The sequence below is a fragment of the Mustelus asterias genome, chromosome 13, assembly GCF_964213995.1.
Source record: "Mustelus asterias chromosome 13, sMusAst1.hap1.1, whole genome shotgun sequence".
NCBI lineage: Eukaryota > Metazoa > Chordata > Chondrichthyes > Carcharhiniformes > Triakidae > Mustelus > Mustelus asterias.
In genome coordinates, this window is record NC_135813.1 from 9,401,256 (window position 1) to 9,426,767 (window position 25,512).

Genomic DNA, 25,512 nt, shown 5'->3' on the forward strand with positions numbered 1-25,512 from the left:
ATCTACCATTCTCGATTGTCGGAAAAACCCATCTGGTTCAATAATGTCCTTTAGGGAAGGAAATCTGCCATCCTTACCTGGTCTGGCCTACATGTGACTCCAGAGCCACAGCAAGCACCATATAAGAACCATAAGAACTAGGAGCAGGAGTGGGCCATTCAGCCCCTCAAGCCTGCTCCGCCATTCAATACCATCATGGCTGATCTCACCCCAGCCTCACCTCCACATTCCTGCCTGTTCACCATAGCCCTTCAATCCCTTACTAATGAAAAATCTGCCCACCTCGTCCTTACATTTACTCTAACTCCTGGCATCCACCGCGCTCTGGGGCAGTGAATTCCACAGACTCGCCACCGTTTGGAAGAAGTAGGGTGGAATTTTCTCAAAACAATTCGAAGTGTGGAACGGGTGGGCAAACGGTCGCTTTTCTCGCTGTTTTTTTCCCAGCACATTTACAGCACTCTGTGTAATACAGAAACCCTAATGTGATTCTCGCCAGTAGGTGGGGGAAGTGGGGGGAGCCTCAGCTCACCTGAGCAGCCAGCTGCTGCACTCTAAGGGGCTATGAGGATAGAACCTGAGTCCGTCAAAGATTCAGTGCAGAATCGATGGGCTGAATGGCCTCCTTCTCTACTGGAGATTCTATGAAACATGACAGATCTTGGACAAAGTGCAGGAGAAATGTTTCCACATGGGGACTTGCGTCATTAGCAATTTTTATTTACTGTTTCCTGGGATGAGAGTGGTTGCTGGTGAGGCCTACACTTACAGCCCATCCCTAATTGTGGATTTATTGTCAAGGCCCCTAACGCTGGCCGCTTCTTTGTGGACAGGTGATGTTCTGGTCATGGATGACTATGGCTACATGTATTTCCGAGATCGCACGGGGGACACTTTCCGTTGGAAAGGCGAGAACGTGTCCACTACCGAGGTGGAGGGAACGCTCAGTCGGATTCTCGGCATGGCTGACGTTGTTGTATACGGCGTTGAGGTGCCAGGTAAGCGTTTAATTTACACGAGCCCGTTTGTGTCACCAAGGTGATTTTCTCTGTGGCCTTAATTCATCAACAGTAAAGTGACCAGCAGTCAAAATCTGACCCCGCCTTCTATATCAGGACTATTATTTAAATGGTAAGAAATTGCAGCATGCTGCTGTGCAGAGGGACCTGGGTGTCCTTGTGCAGGAATCACAAAAGGTTTGGTTTGCAGGTGCAGCAGGTAATTAAGAAGACAAATGGAATTTTGTCCTTCATTGCCAGAGGGATGGAGTTTAAAAACAGCGAGATTATGTTGCAGCCGTATAAGGTGCTGGTGAGGCCACACCTGGAGTACTGTGTACAGTTTTGGTCTCCTTACTTGAGAAAGGATATACTGGCACTGGAGGGGGTGCAGAGGAGATTCACCAAGTTGATTCTGGAGTTGAGAGGGTTGGCTTATGAGAAGAGACTGAGTAGACTGGGGCTATATTCATTGGAATTCAGAAGAATGAGGGGAGATCTTATAGAAACATATACGATTATGAAGGGAATAGATAAGATAGAAGCAGGGAAGTTGTTTCCACTGGCAGGTGAAACTAGAACTAGGGGGCATGGCCTCAAAATAAGGGGGAACAGATTTAGGACTGAGTTGAGGAAGAACTTCTTCCCATAAAGGGTTGTGAATCTGTGGAATTCCCTGCCCAGTGAAGCAGTTGAGGCTACCTCATTGAATGTTTTTAAGGCAAGGATAGATAAATTTTTGAACAGTAAAGGAATTAAGGGTTATGGTGAGCGGGCGGGTAAGTGGAGCTGAGTCCATGAAAAGATCAGCCATGATCTTATTGAATGATGGAGCAGGCTCAAGGGGCAGACGGCTTACTCCTGCTCCTAGTTCTTATGTTCTTATCAGCATCTCAGTCCCAACAAGCCAAAGATGTCTGTGAGCTCCTGATCACCTCTGCTGGGAGGTGTGTCAGCTGAGGGCTCTGTGATGATGTCCACCATAGTGGAATAGCATACGATATTGGAACGTAAGAAATGGGAGCAGGAGTAGGCCATTTGCTGCCTCAAGCTCGTTCTGCCATGGCTGATCTGATTTTTCTTCTATTCATTCATGGGACATGGGCGTCGCTGGCTGGCCAGCATTTATTGCCCATCCCTAGTTGTCTGAAAGCAATGAGAGTCAACCTCATTGCTGTGGGTCTGGAGTCACATGTAGGCCAGACCAGGTAAGGATGGCAGATTTCCTTCCTTAAAGAACATTGGTGAACCAGATGGGTTTTTCCGACAATCGACAATGGTTTCATGGTCATCAGTAGATTCTTAATTCCAGATATTTTTTACTGAGTTCAAATTCCACCATCTGCTGTGGCGGGATTCGAACCCAAGCCCCAGAACATGAGCTGACTTTCTGGATTAATAATCTAGCGATAATACCATTGCCAGTCTTCCCCCCCGTACCCCATTGACAATCGAAAATCTCTCTAACTCAGCCACGGAGATATTCAATGACCCAATCTCCACCGATCTCTGGAAAAGAGGATTCCAAACACTAATGACCCCCTGAGAGAAATAAATTCCTCCTCCTCCTCAATGGGACACCCCTTTTCTGAAGCCATGTCCCCGTAGTCCTAGAATTCCCCCCCCCCCCACAAGGGTAAACATCCTCTCAGTATCCACCCTTTCAAGCTCTGTCCGGATCTTATAGGTTTCGATAAGATCACCCTTCATTCTTCTAAACTCCAGTGAGTACGGGCCTAACCTGCTCAACCTCTCCTCGTAAGACAAACCGCCCTCATCCCAGGAATCAGCTCAGTGAAGAGCTTCCAATGGAAGTATGTCCCTCCTTCAGTGGCCAAAACTCACGCAGCACTTGGTGCAGTCTAACCAATGGTCTGGACATTGGTAGCAACATTTATATTCCATCCATGGCTTGATGGTAGGAACAGTAAGAAGTCTCACAACACCAGGTTAAAGTCCAACAGGTTTATTTGGTAGCACAAGCCACAAGCTTTCGGAGCACTGCCCCTTCATCAGGTGAGTGGGAGTTATGTTCACAAACAGGGCATTATATAGACACACAATCAATTTACAAGATAATGGTTGGAATGCAAGTCTTTCCAGGTAACCAAGTCGTAAAGGTACAGACAGTGTGAGTGGAGAGAGGGTTAAGCTCAGATTAAAGAGATGTGTATTGTCTCCGGCCAGGACAGTTAATGAGATTTTGTAAGCCCAGGCAAGTCATGGGGGTTACATATAGTGTGACATGAACCCAAGATCCCGGTTGAGGCCGTCCTCATGTGTGCAGAACTTGGCTATCAGTCTCTGCTCAGCGACTCTGCGTTGTCGTGAAGGCCGCCTTGGAGAACGCTTACCCAAAGATCAGAGGCTGAATGCCCGTGACTGCTGAAGTGCTCCCCAACAGGAAGAGAACACTCTTGCCTGGTGATTGTCGAGCGATATTCATTCATCTGTTGTCATAGCATCTGCATGGTCTCCCCAATGTATCATGCCTCGGGACATCCTTTCCTGCAGCGTATCAGGTAGACAACATTAGCCGAGTTGCAAGAGTATGTACCGTGTACCTGGTGGATGGTGTTCTCATGTGAGATGATAGCATCCATGTTGATGATCCGGCAGGTCCTGCAGAGGTTGCTGTGGCAGGGTTGTGTGGTGTCGTGGTCACTGTTCTCCTGAAGGCTGGATAGTTTGCTGTGGACAATGGTCTGTTTGAGGTTGTGCGGTTGTTTGAAGGCAAGAAGTGGGGGTGTGGGGATGGCCTTGGCGAGATGTTCGTCTTCATCGATGACATGTTGAAGGCTCAGGAGAAGATGTCATAGCTTCTCCGCTCCAGGGAAGTACTGGACAACGAAGGGTACTCTGTCCGCCATGCCCTGCAATAGGATCGCAACAGATACCTCCAGACACATGGTTAACATTGATGGTAGGAAGCAGAGGCTGATGGTTGAAGGACATTTCTCGGACTGGAGGCCCCTGACTAGTGGTTGTGCCTCAGGAGTGGGTGTTGGAACCCTTGTTATTTGTTATTTCTATAAATGATTTGGATGTGAATGGACAAGGCATGGTCAGTAAGTTTGCGGACAATACTAAGTTAGGAGGCATCATTGATAGCTAAGAAGATTATCAAAAATTACAGGGATCTTCACCGGTTAGGGAAGTGGGCCGAGGATTGGCAAATGGGTTTCAATACAGATCAGTGTGAGGTGTTGCATTTTGGAAAGTCAAACGAAGGTAGGACTTATACAGTGAATGGTAGGGTCCTGGGGAGTGTTGAGGAACAGAGGGACCTAGGAGTACAAGTACATAGTTCGTTGAAAGCGGCGTCACAGGGTGGTGAAGAAACTGGAAAATCCCACCCAAGGTCAACGGACCTTTGCATGGTCTGCCCCCCCCCTCCCCCACCCACAACAATTCCCGTGGCGGGCGGGACTGGAAAATTCTCCCGTATGTTACAGTTACGTAAGTCAGTGATGAGGCCGTACTTGGGAATATTGTGTACAGTTTTGATCACCCTGTTAAAAGACATTGATAAACTGGAAAGAGTGCAAAGAAGATTTACGAGGATGTTGCTGGGACTAGTGGGCCTGAATTATAGGGAGAGGTTGGCCAGGTTAGGACTTTATTCCTTGGGACGTAGGAGAATGAGGGGTGACCTTATTGAGGTGTGTAAAGTCATGAGGGGCATAAGTAGGATGAACGCACATCGTCTTTTTTCCCAGGGAAGGGAAATTGAAAACTAGAGGGCATAGGTTTAAGGTGAGAGGGGTAAGATTTAAAAGGGGCCTGAGAGGCAACATCTTCACGCAGAGGGTGGTGCGTGTATGGAATGAGCTGCCAGAGAAAGTGGTTGAGGCAGATACAATAACAACATTTAAAAAGCATTTGGATAAGTACATGGATGGGAAAGAATTAGAGGGATCTGGTAATTGGGACTAGCTAGGAGGGCACCGTGGTTGGCATTGACCGGTTGGGCCGAAGGGCCTGTTTCCATGCTGCATTGCTCTATGACTCTATGCTCCCAGTAATAAATGTCAGCAAAGGCTCATCTGTGATGGGCAGCTTGCAGGTCTACTGCTTTGGGGAGATGCTGAAGGGCCGGCGGAGCCCATACACCATCTTCAGTTGCAGCCTTCATAGGCACAAAGCAACAGGAGGAGGCATGGTGGCACAGTGGTCAACACTGCTACCTCACAGCACCAGGGACCCGGGTTCAATTCCCGACTTGGGTCACTGTCTGTGTGGAGTCTGCACATTCTCCCCGTGTCTGCGTGGGTTTCCTCCGGGTCCTCTGGTTTCCTCCCACACTCCAAAGAGATGCTGATTAGGTTGATTGGCCATATAAATTGCCCCTTAGCGTCAGGATATTAACAGGGTAAATGTGTGGGGTTGCGGGAGTGGGGCCTGGGTGGGATTGTGGTCGGTGCGGACTCGATGGACCGAGTGGCCTCGTTCTGCACTGTAGGGATTCCATTTATTCTATTGTGTCCCGTGGACTTGTTCTGCTATTCAGTGAGACAACTCGATGTACCAGCTATTTCCTCGTGTCCCTTAATAACTTTTGTTATCAGAAATCTGTTAATTGTGGTACTTTACAATTTCCCATTGGTCCACCATTAATGAAGAGAGTTTCAAACTTCCACCTTTTGTTTAACGGAGTGTTTCCTCACTTTGCTGCTGATAGGTCTGTCAGTAATTATTAGACAATGCCCCCCTCTCCCCCCCCCCCCCCCCACCCCCCCGTCCCCTATCCTCCCCCACTCCCAGCCGGGTCATAGACTCCACAACCGGTGGAAGTGGTTCCTCTCAATCGACCCTACTTGCTCCCCTTCTTCTAAACCTTGAGGAAGTCATCCCTCAGCACCACTAGGGTTGTGTAACCTCTCCTCGTAACTTCACCCTCAGATTCCGGGTGTCATTCCAGTTAGGGAAGTAGGTCACGGAAGTAGGCAGCGGCACCGTGGATTAGCACTGCTGCCTCACAGCGCCCGGGAGCCGGGTTCGATTCCCGGCTTGGGTCACTGTCTGTGCGGAGTCTGCACGTTCTCCCCGTGTCTGCGTGGGTTTCCTCCCACAGTCCGAAAGATGTGCTGGTTAGGTGCATCGACCGTGCTAAATTCTCCCCCAGTGTACCCGAACAGGCGCCAGAGTGTGGCAACTAGGGGATTTTCACAGTAACTTCATTGCAGTGTTAATGTAAGCCTACTTGTGACTAATAAATAAACTTTTCATTCTTGTAAGTCCACACCGCAATTCTTTAATAAACCACCCTGTCAATTCTTCATCTTTAATAAACCAATGGGTTGGATATTTACCTGCACATTATTTTATAAGAATTCATGTTATTTCCTCCTTTACTCTTCAGTACTTTTCACGCTGTGGCCACAATCTTGACTCACATCCTCCTGTTAACTTCAGTTGGATTTTGCTGTCACCCAGCACATTGTAGTTGCAGACTCTGAGCAGCAGGTGGTGGTGTGCAGTAAATTTTCCAAGTCCTGAATGAACAGACGTGACACCAAGAAATGACAGTGGTCTTATTCCCTGTTTTAATCTTTCGCTGGCTAGGCCAGCAAGTGTTGCCCACCTCTCATTGCCAATTGCCCCTTGAGAAGGTGGCGGTGAGCTGTCTTCTTGAGCCGCCGCAGTCCCTGAGGTGTAGGTGCACCCACAGTGCTGTTAGGGAGGGACAGTAAGTAGCCTCACAACACCCAGGTTGAAGTCCAACAGGTTTATTTGGTAGCACGAGCTTTCGGCGCGTTGCCCCTTCGTCAGGTGAGCTCTAGGACTTTGACCCAGCCGCAGTGAAGTAACAGCGATATATTTCCCAGTCAGAATGGTGTGTGGCTTGGAGGGGAACCTCCAGGAGGTGGTGTCCCCATGATCTTCAGACTGTCTGTAATTGAGGAAGTCACACCTACACTGCAACGTTGAGTATGTTGTGGGGAAAAATCCCTTGTACCAGTGCATTCAAGGAGGTCGAGTCGCAAGGCAAGGTTCAAAGCGTTTTTCTTTATTGTACAATTACTGGGATCCCAGGGAGACCCCCGTAGCCAGCTTAGAAACAGTGGCTTGGACACGTTGATCTCAACAGTTATACATTTGCTCTGGATATTTATAGGAATCCAAATTCGAGCGGGAACATTTGCTCATACATTTTTACAATACCTAAAAAGTGTCCTATCTGGTCAGGAAGTTCCCTGGTAGACTTTGTCAATTTGCATCTGTATGGTGTGTGTCCGTGTTAATGGGACTGCCTGTTCTTGCCCCGGTGTTTTAATGTGTTTCCCATTATCCTCTCGATGTGTCCCCTTATCTAAATCGACCTCTGATGTTTTGTGTCTGTATTCTGTGCTTGCAAGATTAGGTGTTAATGTCATTTTGTCCTGCTGTGTGTAGGGGGATTTAATCTAATCTTTTATTCTTTTTATCCTGGTTTATTAAGTTTCTGTGCCTGCCTTGGCCATTTTATTCCCATAATATTTTATTTACAGTACAGTTGTGCCATATATCCCACTGCCAGGTCTTGACTCGCAGATATCCCGATCTTCTGGCCAAGGGCCGGTTTAAAATGCAGCTTCGTGCTGTTGCCGGGCAGAATAAGGATCTTTTGTCGGCTTTGAAATTAAAGGTCTCTCAGCTGTGCAGAGCTTCGTGCTGTTGCTGGGCAGAATAAGGATCTTTCATCAAACTTGAATTAAAGGTCTCTCAGCTGTGCAGAGGGGGATTTAAACGAATGTCCATTCGGGTGTTCCCCTCTGCATTGTGGGCACGTTATGAATGGTGCCAATCAGTCCAATAAATGAATATGTTTAATGAGGTGAATATTGATGAGATAATAAAAATATGGCTTTGGAAAATGGCCTACTTCAAGTATATCTCTCACTGATGCAAGACATGATCTGATCTCTCTCTCTCTCCGCCCCCCGCCCACCCCTTTTAGGAGTAGAGGGTAAAACTGGACTGGCCGCCATCGCAGACCCCAACAATCAGATTGACTTGGAGACATTCTACAGAGACCTCCAGGTGGTTCTCCCTCCATACGCTTGGCCGGTGTTCCTGCGGATACTTGCAGCTGTCAGCAAGACAGGTACGAGGCTCTCCCAAATCCCAGGAATCTTCAGAAAGGACGCTTTCCCCCGGAATATCGTCATACTAAGTCTTGTTGTATTTGCCTTGGGGGGGCGGAATTTTCCCGCCCCATCCACCAGGGGAATCGGAGTGGGTCGGGGGGGCAGAACATGCAAAGGTCCATTGACCCAGGACGGGATTTTAAGGCTTTGGGGCGGGCGTGGCTGGAGAATTTCACTCCTCATGTTTAAAGAGGCTGGCAGCGACAAGATCATTCACCAACCACCATCTTTTCCTGTTGATGGTTGAGGGATATTTGGCAGCTGGGACATTGTGGACAGCTCCCTGCTCTGACTCGAATCGAGACCCCCTGTCTGTTAGGAAGGGGGAATGTAACTTTGGTTTAGCATCTCATCCCCAAATAAATGTTCAGTGTTCCCTCAGTGCTGACCCTCTGACAGTGCGGCACTCCCTCAGCACTGACCCTCTGACAGTGCGGCACTCCCTCGGTACTGACCTCTGACAGTGCAACATTCCCTCAGCACTGATCCTCTGACAGTGCAGCACTCCCTCAGCACTGACCCTCTGACAGTGCGGCACTCCCTCTGCACTGACCCTCTGACAGTGTGGCACTCCCTCTGACAGTGCGGCACTCCCTCAGCACTGACCCTCTGACAGTGCGGCACTCCCTCAGCACTGACCCTCTGACAGTGCGGCACTGACCCTCTGATAGTGCGGCACTCCCTCAGCACTGACCCTCTGACAGTGCGGCACTCCCTCTGCACTGACCCTCTGACAGTGCGGCCCTCCCTCCGCACTGACCCTCTGACAGTGCCGCACTCCCTCAGCACTGACCCTCTGACAGTGCCGCACTCCCTCAGCACTGACCCTCTGACAGTACGGCACTCCCTCTGCACTGACCCTCTGACAGTGCGGCACTCCCTCAGTACTGACCCTCTAACAGTGCGGCACTCCCTCAGCACTGACCCTCTGACAGTACGGCACTCCCTCAGTACTGACCCTCTGACAGTGCGGCCCTCCCTCAGCACTGACCCTCTGACAGTGCGGCACTCCCTCAGCACTGACCCTCTGACAGTGCGGCACCCCCTCAGTACTGACCCTCTGACAGTGCGGCACTCCCTCAGCACTGACCCTCTGACAGTGCGGCACTCCCTCAGTACTGACCCTCTGACAGTGCGGCAATCCCTCAGCACTGACCCTCTGACAGTGCGGCACTCCCTCAGTACTGACCCTCTGACAGTGCGGCACTCCCTCAGTACTGACCCTCTGACAGTGCGGCACTCCCTCAGTACTGACCCTCTGACAGTGCGGCACTCCCTCAGTACTGACCCTCTGACAGTGCGGCTCTCCCTCAGCACTGACCCTCTGACAGTGCGGCACTCCCTCCGCACTGACCCTCTGACAGTGCGGCACTCCCTCAGCACTGACCCTCTGACAGTGCGGCACTCCCTCAGCACTGACCCTCTGACAGTGCCGCACTCCCTCAGCACTGACCCTCTGACAGTGCCGCACTCCCTCTGCACTGACCCTCTGACAGTGCGGCACTCCCTCTGCACTGACCCTCTGACAGTGCGGCACTCCCTCAGTACTGACCCTCTGACAGTGCGGCACTCCCTCTGCACTGACCCTCTGACAGTGCGGCACTCCCTCTGCACTGACCCTCTGACAGTGCGGCACTCCCTCAGTACTGACCCTCTGACAGTGCGGCACTCCCTCAGCACTGACCCTCTGACAGTGCCGCACTCCCTCTGCACTGACCCTCTGACAGTGCGGCATTCCCTCAGCACTGACCCTCTGACAGTGCGGCACTCCCTCTGCACTGACCCTCTGACTGTGCGGCACTCCCTCAGTACTGACCCTCTGACAGTGCGGCACTCCCTCAGCACTGACCCTCTGACAGTGCGGCGCTCCCTCAGTACTGACCCTCTGACAGTGCGGCACTCCCTCTGCACTGACCCTCTGACAGTGCGGCACTCCCTCTGCACTGACCCTCTGACAGTGCGGCACTCCCTCAGCACTGACCCTCTGACAGTGCGGCACTCCCTCAGCACTGACCCTCTGACAGTGCGACACTCCCTCAGCACTGACCCTCTGACAGTGTGACACTCCCTCAGCACTGACCCTCTGACAGTGTGACACTCCCTCAGCACTGACCCTCTGACAGTGTGACACTCCCTCAGCACTGACCCTCTGACAGTGCGGCACTCCCTCAGCACTGACCCTCTGACAGTGCGGCACTCCCTCAGCACTGACCCTCTGACAGTGCGGCACTCCCTCAGCACTGACCCTCTGACAGTGCGGCACTCCCTCTGCACTGACCCTCTGACAGTGCGGCACTCCCTCAGTACTGACCCTCTGACAGTGCGGCACTCCCTCAGCACTGTCCCTCTGACAGTGCGGCACTCCCTCAGTACTGACCCTCTGACAGTGCGGCACTCCCTCTGCACTGACCCTCTGACAGTGCGGCACTCCCTCTGCACTGACCCTCTGACAGTGCGGCACTCCCTCAGCACTGACCCTCTGACAGTGCGGCGCTCCATCAGCACTGACCCTCTGACAGTGCGGCACTCCCTCAGCACTGACCCTCTGACAGTGCGGCACTCCCTCAGCACTGACCCTCTGACAGTGCGGCACTCCCTCAGTACTGACCCTCTGACAGTGCAGCACTCCCTCAGCACTGACCCTCTGACAGTGCGGCACTCCCTCAGCACTGACCCTCTGACAGTGCGGCACTCCCTCAGTACTGACCCTCTGACAGTGCCGCACTCCCTCTGCACTGACCCTCTGACAGTGCGGCACTCCCTCAGCACTGACCCTCTGACAGTGCGGCACTCCCTCAGTACTGACCCTCTGACAGTGCGGCACTCCCTCAGTACTGACCCTCTGACAGTGCGGCACTCCCTCAGCACTGACCCTCTGACAGTGCCGCACTCCCTCAGCACTGACCCTCTGACAGTGCGGCACTCCCTCAGCACTGACCCTCTGACAGTGCCGCACTCCCTCAGCACTGACCCTCTGACAGTGCGGCACTCCCTCTGCACTGACCCTCTGACAGTGCGGCACTCCCTCAGCACTGACCCTCTGACAGTGTGGCACTCCCTCTGCACTGACCCTCTGACAGTGCGGCACTCCCTCTGCACTGACCCTCTGACAGTGCGGCACTCCCTCTGCACTGACCCTCTGACAGTGCGGCACTCCCTCTGCACTGCAGTAAGAGCTTCCAGGCTTTAGAGTGAATCCATGCCTGACTCTGGGACATTTGCGTTGCTAAAACTGTACAGTTGCTTTCCGGACACTGACATCTCACTTTTTCCTTCACATTCCCAGGAACATTCAAATTCCAAAAAACAGACATGAGAAAGGAAGGATTTGACCCCAGAGTCATCAAGGACAGACTTTATCTATTGGATCCAAAACAACAGAAATATGTCCCTTTGACCGAGGAAGTCTATAAAAACATCCAATCAGGAAAACAGAAGCTGTGATTGAAGACGGATATATCTATCAATAATATATGTTTACCTCACCCTTACTGCTATCCGTAGCCATAAAAAGCAAAAGGGATAATGAATTCAGTTCTGTTACTTGACCAGATTTGCATGTACAGAAACTTTACACAGATTTCCATTATTTTTCTTTAACTAAGTTTATTACAGATTTGCTAGTAATTTATTAAGAGCGGTTATCACAATTTTGCACAAGAGAATTCTAGTTAATTTTTACTGTCTGTATTGTTTGGGGGGAGGGGGGGGTCGGTGGTCCTCAGTTGGGACAAAGCTTTATATTCATTTGTTTTCTTCCTTCAGGATGCTGTGTCGCGTCCTCGAGTGTTTGAAAATGAAATTAAACAGGATTGGAAAGGGGAGAGCTGTCGCGATTTAAAGTTTATTTATTAGTGTCACAAATGTCGGTGAGGCACGGTGGGTCAGCGCTGCTGCCTCACAGCGCCAGGGACCCGGGTTCAATACGGCCTCGGGTCACTGTCTGTGTGGAGTCTGCACGTTCTCCCCGTGTCTGCGCGGGTTTCCTCCGGGTGCTCCGGTTTCCTCCCACTGTCCAAAGACGTGCGGGTTAGGTGGATTGCTAAATTGACCCTTGGTGTCAGGGAGACTAGCTAGAGTAAATGCATGGGGTGCAAGGTGGCACAGTGGTTGGCACTGCTGCCTCACAGCGCCAGGAACCCGGGTCCGATTCCCGGCTCGGGTCACTGTCTGTGTGGAGTTTGCACATTCTCCCCATGTCTGCGTGGGTTTCCTCCGAGTGCTCCGGTTTTCTCCCACAGTCCAAAAGTGCGTGGGTTAAGTTGATTGGCCATGCTAAATTGCTTCTTAGTATGAGGGAGATGTCAGAGAGGTTAGCGGGGTAAATATGTGAGGTTTCAGAGATAGGGCCTCGATGGGATTGTTGTCGGAGCAGGTTTGATGGGCCGAATGACCTCCTTCTGCACTGTAGGATTCTATGTAAACATATATGTTCTATGTAAATAGGCTTACATTAACATTGCAGTCAATTTACAGCAAAAATCCCCTAGTCGCCAGACTCCGGCGCCTGTTCGGGTACACTGAGGGAGAACATTTTAGCACGGCCAATGAACCTAACCAGCACGTCTTTCGGACTGTGGGAGGAAACCAGAGCACCCGGAGGAAACCCACGCAGACACGGGGAGAACGTGCAAACTCCGCACAGACAGTGACCTAAGCCGGGAGTCGAACCCGGGTCCCTGGCACTGTGAGGCAGCAGTGCCAACCACTGTGCCACCGTGCCACACCTCCTTCCAAAATGTCACTCAGTCCTCATCCTTTGCCACCTTTAAGATTATTGATCCTGGCGGCAGAGAAGGATGTGTCTGGTTTCAATCTCTTTACCAAAGGAGTGTGTGCAACAAAGATTCACTGGATTACGTCCTGGGATGAGTGGGTGATCCTACCAGCAGAGATTGAGTAGATATGATTTAATTTGTTCAGGGGATGTGGGCGTCACTGGCTAGGCTGACATTTTTATTGCCCTTGAGAAGGTGCTGGTGATCTGCCTTCTTGAACCGCTGCAGTCCATGTGGTGTAGGTACACCCACAGTGCCGTTAGGGAGAAAGTACCAGGATTTTGACCCTGTGACAGTGAAGAAACGGTGAAATACCCAGGTATCTGCTGCCCTTGTTTCTCTAGATGGTAGCGGTCATAGATTTGGAAGGTGCTGTCTAAGGGGCCTTGGTGAGTTCCTGTAGTGCATCTTGTAGATGGTACACATTGCTGCCACTGTTCGCCTATGGTGGAGGGAGTGAATGTTTGTGGAAGGGATAGCAATCAGACGGGCTGCTTTGTCCTGGATGGCATCGAGCTTCTTGAGTGTTGTTGGAGCTGCGCCCATCCAGGCAAGTGGACAGTATTCCATCACATTCCTGACTTGTAGAGGGTGGACAGACTTTGGGAAGCACGAGGTGAGTTACTCGCCAGAGAACTCCCAGCCTCTGACCTGCTCTTTTAGCCACAGTATTAAATGGCTGATCCAGTTCAGTTTCTGGTTGGGGGTAGTGTGAGTGTGGGGTTGAGGTTACAATCAGATCAGCCATGATCTTAGAACAAAGAAAATTACAGCACAGGAACAGGCCCTTCGGCCCTCCAAGCCTGCACCGACCATGCTGCCCAACTTAACTAAAACCCCCTACCCTTCCGGGGACCATATCCCTCTATTCCCATCCCATTCATGTACTTGTCAAGACGCCCCTTAAAAGTCACTATCGTATCTGCTTCCACTACCTCCTCTGCAGCGAGTTCCAGGCACCCACCACCCTCTGTGTAAAAACCCTGCCTCGTACATCTCCTTTAAACTTTGCCCCTCGCAGCTTAAACCTATGCCCCCTAGTAATTGATTCTTCCACCCTGGGAAAAAGCTTCTGACTATCCACTCTGTCCTTGCCTCTCATAATCTTGTAGACTTCTATCAGGTCGCCCCTCAACCTCCGTCGTTCCAGTGAGAACAAACCAAGTTTCTCCAACCTCTCCTCATAGCAAATGCCCTCCATACCAGGCAACATTCTGGTACCCGCTCCAAAGCCTCCACGTCTTTCTGGTAGTGTGGCAACCAGAATTGAACACTATATTCCAAGTGCGGTCTAACTAAGGTTCTATAAAGCTGCAACATGACTTGCCAATTTTTAAACTCAATGCCCCGGCCGATGAAGGCAAGCACGCCGTATGCCTTCTTGACTACCTTCTCCACCAGCATTGCCACTTTCAGTGACCTGTGTATCTGGACACCCAGATCCCTCTGCCTATCAATACTCTTAAGGGTTCTGCCATTTACTGTATATTTCCTCTCTGCATTAGACCTTCCAAAATGCATTACCCCACATTTGTCCGGATTAAACTCCATCTGCCATCTCTCCGCCCAAGTCTCCAACCGATTTATGTCCTGCTGTATCCTCTGATGGTCCTCTTCGCTATCCGCAGATCCACCAACCTTTGTGTTGTCCGCAAACTTACTCATCAATCCAGTTACGTTTTCCTCCAAACCATTTATTGAATGGCGGAGCAGGTTGGAGGGGCCAAGAGGTCAATGCTAATCCCTGGGATGTTGATAGTGGGGGATTCAGCGACCGTAATGACATTGAGTGTGAGAGGAGATGGTTAGATCCTCGCTTGTTGACAATGGTCATTGCCTGGCATGTGTGTGGGCATGAATGGTATTTGCCGCTTGTCAGTCCAAACCTGTGTTGTCCAGGACTTGCTGCATAGGGGCACGGACTGCTTCAGTATCTGAGGAGTTGCGAATGGTAGTAACACTGTGCAATCCCCATCAAACATCCCACTCCTGACCTTATAATGGAGGGAAGGTCATTGATGAAGCAGCTGAAGATGGTTGGGCCTCGGACACTGCTCTGAGGGTCTTGGGACTGAGATAATTGATCTCCAACCAGCACAACGATCTACCTTAGTGCCAGGTATGGCTCTATCAGACATGTGGAATGTGTTTATAGTCTCTGGAACTTAAAAGAATGAGAGGTGATCTCAGTGAGACATAAAATTCTTAGAGATTTTGACAAGATTTAAGCAGAGGGCTGGAAAGTCTGGAACACGGGTAAACAGAGAATTTTGTTTTATTCATTCATGGACATGGGGGTCACTGGCTGGTCAGCATTTGTTGCCCTTGGAGGGCAGTTGAGAGCCACATTGCTGTGTCTCTAGAGTCACATGTAGGTCAGACCAGGTAAGAACGGCAGATTTCCTTCCCTAAAGGGACATTAGTGAACCAGATGGGTTTTTCCCCAACAATGGTTTCATGGTCATCAGTAGATTCTTAATTCCAGATATTTTCATTGAATTTAAATTCTGCCACCTGCCGTGGCGGGATTCGAACCCGGGTCCCCAGAACATTCGCTGAGTTTCTGGATCAATAGTCTAGTGATAATATCACTAGGCCATCGCCTCCCCTTTAGGGCGGAGATGAAGAGAAATGTCTTCACTCAAAGGGTTATCTTGTGAGGATGCTTGAGCAGGTTAGGCCCAGACCCACTGGAGTTTAGAAGAATGAGAGAGTTGATCTGATTGGAACACATTACAGCCAGAGGACATTTTGGCAGGGTGGATGCTGAGATGATGTTTCCTCTTGAGTCCAGAACTAGGGGGCGGGGTTTAGTTGTCTCGCCCATTTAAGATGGAAAATGTGGTGACATTTTTTTCTCTGAGGATTGTTAGTTTGGGAATTCTCTTCCCAGAGAGCAGTGAGGTTGGATCATTGGATTTATTCAAGGCAGAGTTGGACAGGTTTTTGATTGACAGGGGAGTCAAGGGTCATGGGGTTGCCAGCCAACAAAATGGAGTTGAGGGCACAGTCAGATCAGCCACAATCCAATCGAGTGGTGAAGTAAGCTCGAGGGGGTGAATGGCCTACTGCTGTGCCTCGCTCTTGTGAATCATTCTTTTATGTCTCCTGCACCATGGGACCCCTGCATTGTGGAGCCCGGCCTCACTCAGTCCCTTCTGAGATGGTGAAGGTTTCTCTCAGGGTGTGGGGGGGGTGGGGTTGTGTAGCCTTTTTGGTTGTAGTTATTGGAATTTCCTCAGGGTAGTGTCCTAGGCACAACCATCTTCAGCTGTTTCATCAATGACTTTCCCTCCAACATAAGGTTAGAATTGGGATGTTCGCCGATGATTGCACAATGTTCAGCACCATACACGACTCCTCAGATACTGAAGCAGTCCGTGCCCAAATGCAGCAGGACCTGGACAATATCCAGGCTTGGGCTGACAAGTGACAAGTAACATGCGTGCCACACAAGTGCCAGGCAATGACCATCCCAGTAAGATGTTTCGCCTTCATCTCAGTCCTAAACAGTTGACCCCCATATCCTGAGACAGTTACCCCTTTTTCTAGACACTTCCCACCCCCCCAAGCCAGAGGAAATACAATGTTTACACCTGTGCGCCTCATGTTGGAATGACTTCTTTTAGGATTAGGTAAATGTTGCATTCACCAAGATGGCAGATAGAGAGGAAAGTTAAACTCACCTCTGCGTCCCCGGCCCCGGGATTGCGTCAGACACTCTGAGCCTCAGGTACAGCGCACGGCACGTGCAAAGCTCCCTCTTCTTCGCTTTAATAATTTGCCTTGGCACCGCCCCCCCCCCCCCCCCCCCCCCACCCGCAACAACAAGCTCCCTCACTGAGAAGAATGGCGCCCCACCAGCGCCCATGCCCTCATGTCCTTTCTGACTGCCCGTTTTGGGGTGACAATCACTTTGTGTCCGGGAAGGATGGGGTTTAAAAAAAAAGACCTGAACTTAACTGCCCTCCATGACCTTGGAAGCCACGAAAGGAAGTTGTCTCTTCAGCTTGCCTATGCACGAGCTGCCCCCTCCCTCCATCTCACGGGGTTATTCTAACAACAACACCGGAATTCTACCGCCCTGCCTGCTACGGGAATCGGAGCGGGCGAGGGGTGGACAATGGGAAGGTCCGTTGACCTCGGGGGGGGGGAGGGGGGGATTTTCCAGTCTCGGGTCAAGCGCGGTTGTAAAATCCCGTCCCAAGGGTGAAACTGTGGTGATGAGCGCTGTGTAACACAAGTGACCAATTCACTCGCGCCCATTGGTGACCAATTTTTAAATGACTCATCGTTCATGGACCCCTTCGGATTGATCTCACCTGCTCAGACTCTCAGAAAATTTCATATCCAAGTTGAATGGAAGCCCTGAGATGACCATTCGGCCCATTGCCCTTGTGTGAGCTCTGGGAAAGAGCAATCCAATTGGTCCCGTGCCCTCACACTCGCCCACAAACCCTTCTGAAATTTTTCACGTTCAAATATTTATCCATTGGACTCTTTTTCACACAAAGAAACAAAATGCGCCCTGTTTCCCGGTTAGAACAGGAAGACCTTCTCACCTTTAATATCCACTGTCAATATTAACTGCTGGCAATTAAAGCACAGGTCAAACGCAGAAGTAGAATCGTTCAGTGCCGAAGAGGCTCTTCGGCCCATCGAGTCTGCACCGACACATTAGAAACACCTGACCTCCCACCTAATCCCACTTGCCAGCACTTGGTCCATAGCCTTGAATGTTATGACGTGCCAAGTGCTCATCCAGGTACTTTTTAAAGGATGTGAGGCATCCCGCCTCCACCACCCTCCCAGGCAGCACATTCCAGACCCTCACCACCCTCTGGGTGGAAAGGGTTTTCCTTCCATCCCCCTAAACCTCCTGCCCCTTGCTTTGAACCTGTGTCCATCGTGACTGACCTTTCAACCAAGGGGAAGAGCCGCTCCTTCTCCACCCTGTCCATGTCCCTCATAATCTTGTACACCTCGATCAGGTCGCCCCCTCAGTCTTCTCTGCTCCAATGAAAACAACCCAAGTCTACCCACCTTCACTTCATAACTTAAAGGTTCCATCCCAGGCAGCATCCTGGTGAATCTGCTCTGCACCCCCTCCAGTGCAATCACGTCTTTCCAGTAATATATAACAGAGGGCATTGAGGGAGACCGTACCCAGAGTCTCCTTACTTAGGGGGATTAGCAGGGTAAATATGTGGGGTTACGGGAATAGGGCTTGGGTGGGATTGTGGTCGGTGCAGACTCGATCGGCCGAATGGCCTCCTTCTGCACTGTAGGGATTCTATGATTCTACTTTAAGGATAGGCATTCTAGCATTGGACGCAGTTCAGAGCAGGGTTCACCAGGCTGATCCCTGGGATGAGGCGTTGCCTCATGAGGAAATGTGGGGCAGGTTGGGCCTACACTGGTGGATCAGATTTGATGGGCTTAATGGCCTAGTTCTGCCCCTATGCCTCATGGTCTACTCATGGGAGTAGACCGTGAGGCGTCGAACGAGAGGTGATCTTATTGAAACATTTCAGATCATGAGGGGGCTTGACAGGGTAGATGCTGAGGATGTTCCCCCTCTGGGGGTATTTAGACCTCTGGGGGTGGGGGGGGGGGTGGGGCACATTGTAAAAATACGGGTTCTTCCATTAAAGGTGGAGGTGAGAAGGAGTTTCTTCCCTCAGAGTGCTGCGAGTGTTTCAAATTCTCTCCCCCAGTTTGCAATAAAGGTGGGCAGGGGGGCCATTGGATATATTCCTAGGTGAATTAGACTTTTGACTGATGGGGGAGTCCTGGGTTAAGGGGGTGACAGGCAGGAAAATGGAGGTAAAGCCACCTCAGATCAACCATGATCCTATTGACTGCTGAGCAGGCTCAATGGGCCGAATGGCCTCCTACTTTGGGTGCATTATTGGAAGGAAGCCTTCAGTACCCTGACCTCATCATTGCTGAAGGAGACCATTCTGCCCATTGAATCCATGCTGGCTCTCTATAGAACAATCCAGTCAGTCCTATTCCCCCTGCTCTATCTCCGTAGTCCTGCAAGTTTCCCTCCCACAAGTACCCACCCAATTTGCTTTGGAAATCATTCACTATCTCTGCTTTCGCCAACCTCATTGGCAATGAGAGATTGAACAGTTTGGTCTTGTACTCACTGGAGTTTAGAAGGATGAGAGGGGATCGGATCGAGGGATATAAAATTCTAAGTAGGATTGATAGAGAAAACTTAGACCAAATGTTTCTCCTCATGGGGCAATCTCGAACAAGAGGTCACAGGTATAGGCCGAGAGGCGGTAGATTTAAAACTGAGATGAGGAGGAACTACTTTTAAAGTAAAGTTTATTTATTAGTGTCACAAGTAGGCTTACATTAACACTGCAATGAAATTACTGTGAAAATCCCCCAGTCGCCACGCTCCGGCACCTGTTCGGGTACACTGAGGGAGAATTTAACATGGCCAGTGCCATTTAAGAGGCATCTGGATGGATACATGAATTATAGAATCCTACAGTGCAGAAGGGAGCCATTTGGCCCATCGAGTCTGCACCGACCACAATCCCACCCAGGCCTCATCCCCATAATCCCATGCATTGAACCTAGCTAGTCCCCCTGACACTAAGGGGCAATTTAGCATGGCCAATCCACCTAACCCACACATGTTTGGACTGTGGGAGGAAACCGGAGCACCCGGAGAAAACCCATGCAAACATGGGGAGAACGTGCAGACTCTACACAGGCAGTGAACCCAAGCCGTGAATCGAACCTGGGCCCCTTGCGCTGTGAGGCAGAAGTGCTAACCACTGTGCCGCCGTGCCGCCGTACAGTGGGTGGTGAATTTGTGGAACTCGCTGCCCCATAGCGCGGTGGAGTCTGAATTGTTGAATGGTTTCATGAGGGAGCTAGATATATTTCCAATATAAAAATGGGTTAAAGGGATATGGGGGAACAGGCGGGGAGGTGGATTTGAGACCAGGGAGAGATCAGCCATGATCTGATTGAATGGCGGAGCAGGCTCGAAGGGCTGAATGGCCTACTTCTGCTCCTATTTCCTATGAGACCTTCAGGTGAAGGAACCTTGGGGTTTTTCTTTTCCCCACCCACACTGAGGACGGGACTTTCCAACCGCGCTCGCCCTAAGGTCGGAAAATCCCACCCGAGGTCAACGGACCTTTGCATGGCCTGTGTCCCACCCACTACAATTCCCACGATGGGCGGGATGGCAAAAATTCCCCCCTGAGACAATTGGAGCATCCCCTCTTGGTTACGCTTTGGCCACGGGATATATGGACAGAAATAGGCTGCTTCGCCCTTCAAACAGGCTGCCATTCAAGGGGAAGCACTGAGGGGGTAAGGCTGCCAATGTACTCTGTCCCTGGCTGGTGACTGTCCTGACATTATCCTGCCCAGCAACTGAAGAGGACGCCGCCCTTGTATTGGCTGCGAGGAGATCCACAATGTACCAATGACGGCTCGAATTCACCGTGGACACCGCAGCCCACATCCTCTTAATGTTTTTTTTTCATGTGCAGTTTGCAGTCAGTCCTCGGCAATTGCCCCCTGTTGACCTTGCAGTTACTGATTATGCAGCAGTACGTGACAGAGTAAACCCCCACAGGAACAAGCAATAATGTAGTCTAATGTGTCATGCATAACTATTGCAGTGGGAGCTTTCCGAGCTTGGTCGGTGCAGTGTGATTGGAGCGATTACTCACTCAGTGAGGGGAGAAATCACAGGTGACGAGTGGGAGCTCAGAATAATTGGGTGTATATCTTCCCTCACATGTTGTAAGTGTCCAAACGTCAATGAGTTTGGACATTCTCTATTCAGCTCCTTCTGAGTTTAGTTTTCACTGGTCAATAATTCAGCCCCGATTAGGTGGTCGGAATCGTTCAGCCTCTAAGCATTACTGCTCTGGAAGCGGTAAATGTAACATCGATGCGGCAGCCAGTGTCGTTCTGGAGTGAGATTCACTGTTGGAGCAGGGGAAGGGAGCTCTATTCTGCATCGAGCATTCCCTACCCAGGGATCATAGGAATTAGGCGCAGGCCATTCAGCCCATCGAGCCTTCTTCCCCTATTCAATAAGATCATGGTTAATCTGACCTGCGACCTCAATTCCAGTTCCTTGCCGGACCCCCCCACAAACCCCCATAACCTTTGACTCCTTTGTCGATCAAAAATACGTCTAACTCTGCCTTGAATATATTCAATGACCCAACCAGCACTGCTCTCGGTTGAAGAGTGTTCCAAACACTAAGGACCCTCTGAAAGAGAGAACTCCTCATCTGTGTCTTCATGGGAGACCCTTTATTCTGAAATTGTGCCCCTTAGTTCTAGATTTCTCCCAAGGGGAAACATCCAGCATCCTTCATGTCAAGCCCCCTCAGGATCCAACATGTTTCAATAAGATCACCTCATTCCCCTAAACTCAAATGACTATAGGCCCAACTTGCCGAACCTTTCCTCAGGAGACAATCCCTTCATCCCAGGAATCCGCCAAGCATAATGCAGCATGGGAATGATCCGAATTCTTTCAAACTCCACGTCCACAGCACAAAACTGCCCCAAGTGGGCACAGATTGATGATGTCAGAACAAGGTCCAGAAGGTGAGGTCAAAAGGCATTAGCAGCACGGTGGCACAGTGGTTAGCACTGCTGCCTCACAGCGCCAGGGAGCCGGGTTCGATTCCCAGCTTGGGTCACTGTCTGTGCAGAGTCTGCACTTTCTCCCGTGTCTGCGTGGGATTCCCTCGGGTGCTCCAGTTTCCTCCCACCGTCCGAAAGATGTGCTGGTTGGGTGCATTAGTCGTGCTAAATTCTCCCTCAGTGTACCAGAACAGGCGCTGGAGTGTGGCGACTAGGGGGATTTTCATAGTGGTTAGCATTGCTGCCTCAGGGACCCGGGTTCAATTTCCAGCTGGGGTCACTGTCTGTGTGGAGTCTGCACATTCTCCCCGTGTCTGCGTGGGTTTCCTCTGGGTGCTCTGGTTTCCCCCCACAGTCCAAAGATGTGCGGGTTAGGTGCATTGGCCATGCTAAATTGCCCGTAAGTGTCAGGAGGGACTAGCTAGGGTAAATGCATGGGGTTATGGGGATAGGAGCTGGGTGGGATTGTGGTCGGTGCAGACCCAATGGGCCAAATGGTCTCCTTCTGCACTGTAGGGATTCTATGATTCACAGTAACTTTATTGCAGTGTTAATGTAAGCCTACTTATGATACTAATAGAATTTTAAAAATGTGGAGCATAGAGGTTAAAGAACTCTGTCAGGGCAGAGCGGAAGAAGTATTTTTTTTAATGAATTCTTGGGTCAACTTTCATTGCTCACCCTCACTATCCCTTGAGAGGGTGCTGGTGAACCACTTTTAATTATTTAAATTCATTCATGGGACATGGGCGCCACTGGCTGGCCAGCATTTATTGCCCATTCCTAGTTGCCCTTGGAAGGCAGTTGAGAGTCAACCACATTGCTGTGGCTCTGGAGTCACATGTAGGCCAGACCGGGTAAGGACGGCAGATTTCCTTCCCTAAAGGACATTAATGAACCAGATGGGTTTTTCTGACAATCGACAATGGTTTCATGGTCATCAGTAGATTCTTAATTCCAGATATTTTTTATTGAATTCAAATTCCACCAGCTGCCGTGGCGGGATTCGAACCCGGGTCCCCAGAACATTAGCTGAGTTTCTGGATTAATAGTCTAGCAATAATACCACTAGGCCATCAATCGCCTCCCCGAGGCTGAGTGCCAAATTCTCTGTCCTATCTTGCAGGGGTGGCGGGGAGCGTGAAGGGCTGGAAAATTCTGGCCACGAAGCACATAAACATTACAGAGATTTTTCTAACTCCAGAAAACTCCCGTTGTTTCCGAAGGTCAAATGTAAACAATGAAGAAATGGACACAACAAAGATATTTCCGCTCCATTGCTGTGTGTGTTTTATTGCCGTTCGAATCTGACAAACAGAAAATATGTTTTTTAAGGCATATCGGGACGCAGACACATAGTTTCTTCCTCGACCATCCATCACAGGTTTCTGTTTAACACAAGTCTGAAGGCGTCCCTTCTGGGATGTGACTCATTGCGGCTTTTCTGTTAGTTCATGACGAGATGCACTAAAGAGAGGTTGTTGATGATGATGGCAAGTTTGATGTTCAGGAAGGATGAGCTCAGATAGGTGCCCAGGAGTCTGTCCACACTGACTGAGATATTGAGTGAGTCTGCGCTCTGCGTCCCGCACTCCAGTCTCGCTCAGGCCTCCCGATGTTCTTCTCACCCCGCCCCCCACCCCCCCCACCCCCCCGTCCCACTATCACCCATTAATGAACAAACATCAATTCGCTACTCCAAAGTGCGGTGGATGCTGGGACAGGGAGTGAATTTAAGGAGGAGTTAGACAGATTTTTAATTGGTGATGGGTTGAAGGGTTATGGGGAGAAGGCAGGAAAATGGGGCTGAGGAGCATATCAGCCATGGTCGAATGGCGGAGCAGACTCGATGGGCCGAATGGCCTAATTCTGCTCTTATATCTTATGAACTTATGAGTTCATAGAATCATAGAATCCCTACAGTGCAGAAGGAGGCCATTCGGCCCAACGAGTCTGCACCGACCACAATCCCACCCAGGCCCTAACCCCACCCAGGCCCTATCCCCCTAACCCCTAGCTAGACTACCTGACACTAAGGGGCAATTTAGCACGGAACAAGTCTTTTCAGTACAGGGCCTTGCTTGTGAAGAATGGTGGCTTGTGGAACGCCGCAGAGTGGGGAAGTGGGGCTGTGTCCCAGCTCAAATCAGGGTTCTCAGTAGGGGGAAAGTAGGTGGAAGATCTCATTGGAAAAGAACAATTCAGACCAGTATTCTTATTTTCCAGTTTTTACTGGTGTTCCATTTTCAGGTTGATGCACCATCAATCGAGCAAAGACTAGTTTGTATGCAGGAACAAATAGGCTTTTATTAGCAAAAGACTTGGAGCACACCCATGCCGATGAACTGGTCCAGACTGAGGCAGGGGGGTGGGGAGCAGTCGCCTTTATACCTGGACCAGGGGAGGGGAGGAGTCTCGGGTAGGGCCAGCAGGGATGTGTCCAGGCATGTTACATATACAGGTAATAAGCTAACAGTGGTTTACCACACAGGTATATGGATTGGTTCAGGAAGCCTGACTGGAAAGGAACATATTTTATTGCAGAATGCAAAGTAAAACCACTACCGTAGTGTACATCACTAGTCCCTGCCTGGGACTACAGTGCAGTAGGTCCAGTTCTGGGCCTGCCTTATAAAAGGCTCAGGTAGTGAGTTCCAGTGGGACAGGCCCACTGCCTGTTATCAGTGGAACCCGTAATCAATGAACCCCAATGGGGAAGTCAATCAGTGATTCCCCATGGAGCTCGTGGGGAGTCATCGCAGTCTATAGGAGTAGTTCAGACCCGCATCCTTATTTCCCAGTTTTTAGTCTTTTTCCCTTCTGGGGAGTTAGGAGAAAGAAGGTCGCTCGCACCCCCACCGCCGCCCTCACACACCTCCCGGGCGGCACGATGGCACAGTGGTTAGCACTGCTGCCTTACAACACCATGGACCCGGGTTCGATTCCAGCCTTGGGTCACTGTCTGTGTGGAGTCTGCACGCTCTCCCCGTGTCTGCGTGGGTTTCCTCCGGGTGCTCCGGTTTCCTCCCACACTCCAAAGATGTGCGGGTTAGATTGATTGGCCATGCTAAATTGCCCCTTAGTGTCAGGGGGATTAGCAATGTAAATATGTGGGGTTACGGGGATCGGACCTGAGTGGGATTGTTGTCGGTGCAGACTTGATGGGCCGAATGGCCTCCTTCTGCTCTGTAGATTCTATGATCCTCACACCATTCCCTACCCACCGTCCCACCCCCCTCTATCACTGAACACCCAGCTGGACTGCAGGAAGTTGAGTAATAATTCCTGGGAGAGCAGACAGGGCAGATCATTTGGGAATTTGAAATTATTCCAGTGATGAATGACCCCTCTTCAAACACAGCGCACGGACTGGTGTGTGCTGCTGATCCCAGGCCCTGTGCGTTCACTGCCAATAAAACCAAAAGGAAACAAATGGAAGCACAGCCGCTGTTTGATGGAATCTCTCCGATTAGCATAATTCTTCAGCCGAGGGTGAGAGTGGGAGCACCAGCTGATTGACTTTCACCTTCCCGTGCGGGGTCTGGATTGCGCCTGGCTCGAGCTGGCCAGCCGTATCAGTGTGTGTATCAGGCCACACTCATCATCTCCTCCTCCCTCCGCCTGGTGTTCAGTATTCCAGCCTCACGCTAAGGTTGACAATGCTGCATTTATTTTGGCTGACTGTACGCTTTAATGGTTAGATAAGGGAGGACACGAAGATTGTACAAAGAACAATGAAAAGTACAGCCCAAGAAAAGGCCCTTCGGCTCTCCAAGCCCGTGCCGATGCTCTAACTAAACGAAAACAAAACCTTCTGCCCTTAATTAGTCTGTATCCCTCTATTCCCTCCCTATGGGGAGGCACGGTGGCACAGTGGTTAGCACTGCTGCCTCACAGTGCCAGGGACCCGGGTTCGATTCCCGGCTTGGGTCACTGCCTGTGCGGAGTCTGCACGTTCTC

At 50.6% G+C, this 25,512-nt stretch overlaps 1 protein-coding gene across 1 annotated transcript in view; it reads left to right on the forward strand.

The window, feature by feature from the left end:
- LOC144503078 (long-chain fatty acid transport protein 4-like) overlaps positions 1–11,950 on the forward strand; it is a 76,404-nt gene extending 64,454 nt beyond the window's left edge. Inside the window, exons 10-12 of the mRNA XM_078227578.1 lie at positions 834–998; positions 7,939–8,085; positions 11,415–11,950. Coding sequence (XP_078083704.1) covers positions 834–998; positions 7,939–8,085; positions 11,415–11,572 — 470 coding nt within the window. The 3' untranslated portion in view covers positions 11,573–11,950. The remainder of the gene's footprint in view (positions 1–833; positions 999–7,938; positions 8,086–11,414) is intronic.
- Positions 11,951–25,512: the final 13,562 nt, after the last annotated feature.